A 7815-nucleotide genomic window follows, 5' to 3' on the forward strand; every position below is an offset into this window, starting at 1 on the left:
ATCAAGATTGGATTGGATTATTTTTATATTGCAATGTGACATGTGAGCGATTTTTATGAAAAACTAGCCTTTATTGAGTCCAGCCCGTTGTTGGCCAGCCCGAACCCACGAGTGTTCAGTGGTCCTATACACTCGGCCATTGGTGAGAGCGTTATATCGAGTTTATGGGATACTTAAACGTTTGGCTCGCCTTTTATAATTAGAATTTTATGTGAAATTTAATTAGCGACGTTTATATATAGAAAGAACAAGAGAGACTTTCGGAAATTCAACAAGAGAATAAAATTTTGTTGGATAAGATTGCTACAATCATGAACCAACCTTACACGGAATTTTCTATAAACCGTTACGAACATAACAGGTAATATGGCAGGTTCTGATTCAATTACTTATTAAATTTCCTACAAGAAAAATGATTTTAAAATGTCCGAAATTTTCTTTTTAAGTTTAAATTTCCGTTCAAGAAGACAAGAAATGATGAAAATAGGTTATGAAAATATCGTGCTCTTACATAGAATCTTATCAAAAAATGGAGAATACGATGTACTAAAATGGGAAAAGGATTTTCGTGTGAGTGACCTTTGTCTTCTTGAGAAATATATTATTATTTACTTAATTAAAATTCATTTGAATCTTTTGGTTTTAGCGTCATTTAAATTATCGTCAGAATATATTAAAATTTCCTCATAACTGGAGGCAATTGTTAGCTAAAGAAGATGAAGAACGTATAGTTTATAGGAAGAAGTTACAAAGATTAACGGAATTGAAGAAACGTTATGCCGATGCTACTGATGTGAGTTTTTAACACAGGATGATCCAAAAAGTTACATATATTAGTAAATTTTGACCTTAAACACGCGGATTTCAAACAAATCTTAAAATGCCACTGGATTTTTTTGAAGTACAAACATTTTATGCATAGTAACCACGTGATGCCAGTTGTGGCAAACACATGATTACTAACACTTTTTAAGACTCTTTCCGCCCTGTGGACACTAAGGTCTTTATCAAAAAGCCCATAATGGGACAACGGGGTGGTGAAGAACGTAACCTAAACATATCTGGACGGACTACCCCATGAAAAATTCATCGTAACCGCCCATCGCGAATGCCACTCTAACTGCTTGGCCATCACGAAATGGGTTTATGAAGTCTTCTTTGAAATTCACTTTTATTTTTACCTCCTTTACTTTCTCGGCTATTGTGTATACATAACAAGGGAAAGTATTGGAATTGTGTCAAATTTGATCCTCCGAGTTTTTTGCAAATTCCCACGTTTTAAGACTTCCGAACTCAAAAAACAACAAAAAAAATATCGTGGATACGGGTGTGTGTGTTTAATTATTTATTTCGTTTAATATATCAGGATGGAGTAAAAATTAAGAAACAAAATTTGGCATGGTAGCTTGCGTATAAGGGGCATTGACGTTATTAAATTTTGTTAGTGAAAGGTCAAAGGAGTAGGGAGATAGATAGGAGTCGTGTATCATATCTCGAGAGGGGTCGTATTGGATGAAGATGTTATTCTTTATTAGCATTTACAATTTTTAATAAAACTCATCCCTTCCCTCGGAATTACGCTGTTTGCCATTCGATTATAATTAAAGGACATCGAGCGATTTTGTCGTATCGCGATAGAATTGATGCGGAGTCGAAGAGAAAGAAGTAATCCTTGCACTTGTTAGACACAGAAAAGGCGATTCTTGTACGTGACGGCCGCCACGAAAGGAGAATCTTTGCACCCGCCGGTCACGAGAGACACTACTCTCGTAGCCTGCCGGTCATGGGAAAGGCAGTCCTTGTACTGGCCTGCACACAGAGCTGATCCTTGCCCTTACCGACACGAAGAGACGATAACAAAGCAATCGATGGCAATGACCACCAGTGGGGATGTGGATAAAACCTCTGAACACTGGTAGTTGATTGTGATATTGCTTTGTTTTTTGCGTTTATTTTCTGTTAGGTGCACGCAATGCTGTTTTTATTTGACCCCTAAATTCTATTAGGCGGGTTCAAAGAATACGGACATTGTCACTTTGACCCCATTTTATATAGATAACGAATTCATGTACCATTCAACTGAGCATTCAAATGTCTTACATTTGAATGTTCATGTGAAAATAAATATAATCTATCTTGACTTTTGACTGTTCTTCTCTATTTGCTAATCGGAAACTATATCAGTATAATAAGTCCTATTAATAAACAAGGTCCAAGTAGACAGGATATACAAAAAAAAAACTTATAAAAATATAAAAAGTTTTTTTATAACAAAATCTCTTAATAGATGGAGCCACGCTCAATTTTATTTATTATATTAATAACATAAAAGTTATTTTTAAACAATAATTATTATTATAAAATAAATAAATAAAACCTAGAAAAAGAAATCAAAGTATAAATTTATAATTTGCATTTCCTACTTTTTAAGATAAATTTTATAAATGGTGGCCCAAAGACAGTTAACTGAGATATATTTTAAAACACATATACGGGTTAACTTTGTTTTTTGCCCCGTAAATTATTATTTAGATTGGTATACATTAGATGCATCGAAGTAAGTTTTGCATATTTTTCTGCAGCCTGTGAAGAACGTGCTGAAAGTTGCCAAGAATAATAAAGAGGTGAAGAAGAATGTGGACAGAAGGAAGGTCGTTTCCAAAAGCAATTTTAACAAAGGGTCTGATAAAATGGACAAAACGAAGAAATTTCACGACAATTCAGAGTACACTGAAGAAAGAACAGATGTCGACGAAGAAAATATTATTAATGAAGAATCAGACGATTATGAATCTGATAAGGAGAGGATAGTAAGTGATGGAGAAGTATCAAGCAGCGAAGAAGACATCTTGGATCGCTTAATTGGATCTTTAATGGAGGGAAATGATAATGGAATATGCGATTCCAGTAGAAAATGCAGAAACAAACAAAAACCGAAAACCCCGGTTTATCAAATCAATTCCAATAAAAATTACAAATTTAAAAAATTCATAAAGCCAAATCGTAACAAAATCTAATGCGAAAAAGAAATGGGAAAAATTAAAGAATTTCCCAATTTTCCTTTAAAAATTTTAAATGCGTAAAATTTATTTAGTTTTGAATTAAAAGTTGTATAATAAATATTTAAAATTTGTAAAATGTTACCGTTTATAAAGTGAATTAAAGTATGGGAATCAGTAATGCTCATAAGGGAATTTTACTCTTTCCTCTCTAGGACTTTTCTCAAACCCATCGTGGATTCGAGCAGACTCATAATGGGGCTCGATATATCTGGGACGGATCACCTCTGAAAAAATTTCAGGAGTTTTCGACCCATCGGGATTTGGTTTCCGGTCCCTAATGCACTAGACTGACGACGTAATTAAATACAACTTTCCGTTCAAAATCCAACAGAGAACACGAGAATCTTCTGAGCCCAGTCCAGTGAAGTGAAAGTCCTTTCCTCAAAAGGAAGGATCCCTAGTTCCCACCCAATGAACGGGGAGAGGCTTTCTTCATCAACTTCGGAAGAAGAACACTACACAGTACATACTTCTTCATCTCCTTAGTCTTCCTCCAACTCCATAATCTCCAAGATCTTCATTTTGTAAAGAAATTTCTAAAAATATCTTTAATTGCAACGCATTTCAGATGTGAGACCACATCCCAGAAGAGAGCAACCCTGGGTCGAAAGAATCAATAATGAAAAGCCCTGTCTAAAGGCCCTTTAGATAGCTGCCATTATTATGTGTAGCAGACAAATAGGAACACATTCAAAAATACAAGATTAAATATTAATGAAGTACTTAATAATGGAGAGTAGCAATGATCAGCAATGCCGTGAATTGCGTAACATCTTTTCTGTTACGATTAATCATAACACTAAACTTTATTGACGTCAACGATACTCAATAATTTATAAAACTGAAGTGTTTTTCATGATTTTATATAAGATTACGGATCCAAATATACACAAATATCCGTTATCGAGCAAATTAATCTTTCTAAATATTTTACAGAGAGCGTAATGATTCAAATAATTTAATAATCATCTTGTTTATTTAAGAAATACTTGAAGCTGGTCAATCTTCACCTATCGAATAATAATTTATCAATAGATTATCCTTGAGATATTTAGTTACGTCATTAAATATTTTGGTTAATTAATTAAATAATCGTCTTCAGGGCACGATTTTGTTCATCCACTTTGAAGCTTAATAATTCGTGTGTCTTTTGTCGAAAATTTCTGAAGTTTTGCGTGGAGGTTTTTGTATTAAGGGAATTGATACTGTTAAATTTTGGTCGTTAAAGGTCGAAGGGGTGATGAGATAGAGAGGGCCGTGTGTCATAACTCGAGTGGGGTCGAAAATTTATCTTCTCATCTCTAACCACACATTTAAACAGGGAGGAGAAACAACTGTTTACGTCTACATCAGATTCACATGGTTACTTTAAAAATGCAAAAACTGAGCCAATTTTCCTCATAACCATAGGAATATCGAAGATGGTGGACAGCGTGTATTGTACTAGATCCTTAGGTGTTGCTATAGAAGGTATTCCTGATCAATGACTTAATGAAGATTTTACGGAAAAGTTACGCAACTCGTTGCTGGAATTTTTAAATATTATTTCACTGTTAAGCAACTTAAATTTTGTCTAGATCTGAGGTTCTTAACCTGGGATCATGAACCTAGTGATTCATGAGGTTTCCTGATCCAAGTTCAAAGGTTTCTTTTAAAAAAAAAACTCTCAGGGGTGGATCTAAATGGATCTCAGGTTAAGAACCTTTTATCTAGATATAGTTATGAACAAGCTTTTCTGGATGAGGACCGCAAGGAAACTTTGTGGCCTGAAACAATTTTTCTTATGGAGTTGCAGGCTTTAACCATGCTGAGTACCAACATATGCCATAACAGACAGTACTCTAGTAATAAAATAACATATTCTAATGTTATGCAAACTAGTAATACATATTTTATTAGTTTGAATGTTCTTCGTCACCAATATCAGCTTAATTAAGGTTGAATAATGGCACCAGATTGACAATGTAATTTTATTTTTCTGTTTTCTAAGAGAGTTGTTTATGTCTAGATCATATAAGTGCATACAATCTGATTTTATACGAGAAGATTTGAAACGATTTGAAGATAAAATTGCTACAAAAGGAGTGAAAATATTGCATTATGTGGCTGAAAAATATAATGCAATAATTTTCACAATTTAGGATATAATAAACACACTAATGTAAATAAAGAAACATGTAAACAAGAGGTCGTAAAACGGGGTCTTCCCTACACAAGCATTTAATACAAAAAAGTTTGTTTTGATATGAATTTAAATGCCTTAAGGACACTTATACCATTGAAAAACCGGTTCTAACTGGATAATGATTAACCTAATGATGAAGGTTGGCGATTAATTTGACTTTTAATCTACTCCAGAGATTACGAAATGTGTCTTGATATCTTATTATCTCAGTGTAAGACATTACAGCATTTCTTCTAATCAGAAACATGCTTAATTTCTATTTACATTTAAAATACTTAAAATATTGGATTAAAACCTGAAGCAAAAACAGAATTATATAACTTATTTTTCACAAAATTATCTTATAGATATCTATCATATACTTTTTACTTTCCAGGTTGTTATATATAACAGAGGGAAAGTATAGCATTAGTTAAAAAATGACCTCCCAAGATTTTTAATAAAGATTTTACTGGTTATTTCCATATACAATCTCTACCTTGAAAATTGAGCTTTTTTCCATTTTATAATAATTAATAATATAAAAAGATTTTTTTTTAAATGAAATATCATAACAGTATAATCAATATACCAAATATTAGCTAATAGGAAACAATGGTGCAAACTGTTTATGGGAAAACTTTGAAGTTTTAAATGTAATTAATTACAAAAATATAAATTATTTAATAATTTTATGCTCAAAATTAAAATAAAACTTATCAGGGAATATAGAGTAAATCATACATGACTTAAAGATAAAATTAATTTTTGTATAAAAATGGTTATTCCTTTAATAATTTTGAGGAGATAACATAGAACATCCGAATATCTAAATAATGTAATCAAAATTTTGTATAAATTCTTGTACAAACATTAGATAAGCCACATAGAAATAACACGAGGAGGAATATAAACAAAAAATTTATCTTCTCATCTCTAACCACACATTTAAACAGGGAGGAGAAACAACTGTTTACGCCTCCATCATATGCACATGGTTACTTTAAAAATGCAAAAACTGAGCCAATTTTCCTCATAACCATAGGAATATCGAAGATGGTGGACAGCGTGTATCGTACTAGATCCTTAGGTGTTGCTATAGAAGGTGTTCCTGATCAATATGCGGACGGAAAAGCCGCACGTGTATGGGAAGTTTATATCGGAGAGAAAGAAACTCGTACTAAACATTACAGAGAATTTCTTACATCAATGTTAAGAGAACATGGATGTAAGCATATATTAGATGTGGCATGTGGCACTGGGTAAGTTACTAAACATTGATTTATAAAAATAAATTTAAATATAATCTATTTAAGAAATTTTTCTTAATTTTATATATTTATAATTGCTTAAATAATAATTTTTACAGTTGTGATTAGATTATAGTTTAAAAATACATAAAACTACATACATTTTATATTAATATATTGCATATTCTAAGTAACATATGTTGGTAAATTTTTAATTTAGTTAAAAAAATAATTAAGAAACAATTTTAAAAACCCTTTTTCTAATGAAATATATTATCTGAAAATTAAAAAAATATATTTTAAAATTAATTAACTTAATAAATTTACATTAGTGAAAAATTGTTAGATTAAAATCAATATAAACAACTTAATGGATAAGATGTTGAAATGTTTTGACAGAAATCTGCCCTTGACTTTTGATTNACGGCACTGGATAGGATCATATCAATTGTCTCCTAGACCATGAGTGTATAAAATGGGCAAGATACATCTCGTAATTGTTTTCCAAACTTGTACACAATTTTTAATTTAGTTAAAAAAATAATTAAGAAACAATTTTAAAAACCCTTTTTCTAATGAAATATATTATCTGAAAATTAAAAAAATATATTTTAAAATTAATTAACTTAATAAATTTACATTAGTGAAAAATTGTTAGATTAAAATCAATATAAACAACTTAATGGATAAGATGTTGAAATGTTTTGACAGAAATCTGCCCTTGACTTTTGATTTACCAGGTTATTTAGGTTTAGATTTAATGACAACTGATAAAAGGAAAATGTGTTTCCCCTCTAAAAGTTGATGTAAAAATCTGTGGAAGAAAATTTATTTATTTATTTTTACAATTGAAATAATGTTAATTGAGGATGCACTTTTAATTTTGTATATGACACGTCATAAATTAATTCAAAAAATTTTACAGAATCGATTCTATAATGTTATTAGAAGCCGGATTTAAGATGACAAGTGTAGATGCTAGCGATAAGATGTTAAAATATGCATTGAAGAAAAGATGGAACAGAAGAAAGGAACCTGCTTTTGATGATTGGGGTAATCTTACTTTATTAAATTAATTCTTTCCATTTGTTTATAAAATAATTTTTAGAATTTTTCCATTTACGATAAAATAATATAAAAACTCTTATTTTAAAAAATTATAACAAAAATATAAACAGAATAAAAAACATTGTATTAAGTGTCCTAGTTGCATGGTGACAAAAAATAAAATGTTTCTTACATATATTTATATACGTTAGCCTCTTGATTCTCTTGAAATTGTTAGCTGCATCTCTCTTAATGAACACAGATCTCGTACTTCTATAAAAATTAACATTTA

At 30.9% G+C, this 7815-nt stretch overlaps 2 protein-coding genes across 2 annotated transcripts; both read left to right on the top strand.

The window, feature by feature from the left end:
* The first annotated feature begins 217 nt into the window (after nt 1-217).
* LOC111616327 lies at nt 218-3204 on the top strand. Its single transcript, XM_023357752.1, has 4 exons — nt 218-361; nt 447-570; nt 647-793; nt 2583-3204. The coding sequence occupies exons 1-4, from the start codon at nt 312-314 to the stop codon at nt 3015-3017; spliced, it is 756 nt and encodes a 251-aa protein (XP_023213520.1). The 5' UTR covers nt 218-311; the 3' UTR covers nt 3018-3204.
* A 1071-nt stretch (nt 3205-4275) lies between these two features.
* On the top strand, nt 4276-7763 carry LOC111616328 (glycine N-methyltransferase-like). The gene is made up of 3 exons (XM_023357753.1): nt 4276-4532; nt 6272-6488; nt 7402-7763. The coding sequence occupies exons 1-3, from the start codon at nt 4484-4486 to the stop codon at nt 7550-7552; spliced, it is 417 nt and encodes a 138-aa protein (XP_023213521.1). The 5' UTR covers nt 4276-4483; the 3' UTR covers nt 7553-7763.
* The last annotated feature ends 52 nt before the right edge of the window (nt 7764-7815 follow it).

The sequence above is a fragment of the Centruroides sculpturatus genome, unplaced genomic scaffold, assembly GCF_000671375.1.
Source record: "Centruroides sculpturatus isolate CEXI.00-Female unplaced genomic scaffold, Cexi_2.0 scaffold3176, whole genome shotgun sequence".
Classification (NCBI taxonomy): domain Eukaryota; kingdom Metazoa; phylum Arthropoda; class Arachnida; order Scorpiones; family Buthidae; genus Centruroides; species Centruroides sculpturatus.

Excerpts from the sequence above, each read along its gene's own strand:
- LOC111616327 (XM_023357752.1), top strand. The coding sequence starts at position 312 with ATGAACCAACCTTACACGGAATTTTCTATAAACCGTTACGAACATAAC. Across the intron at positions 362-446 it reads AACCGTTACGAACATAACAG|TTTAAATTTCCGTTCAAGAA; the intron begins GTAATATGGCAG and ends TTTCTTTTTAAG. Across the intron at positions 794-2,582 it reads GTTATGCCGATGCTACTGAT|CCTGTGAAGAACGTGCTGAA; the intron begins GTGAGTTTTTAA and ends ATTTTTCTGCAG.
- LOC111616328 (XM_023357753.1), top strand. The coding sequence starts at position 4,484 with ATGGTGGACAGCGTGTATTGTACTAGATCCTTAGGTGTTGCTATAGAA. Across the intron at positions 4,533-6,271 it reads CTTAGGTGTTGCTATAGAAG|GAATATCGAAGATGGTGGAC; the intron begins GTATTCCTGATC and ends TCATAACCATAG. Across the intron at positions 6,489-7,401 it reads GATGTGGCATGTGGCACTGG|AATCGATTCTATAATGTTAT; the intron begins GTAAGTTACTAA and ends AAAATTTTACAG.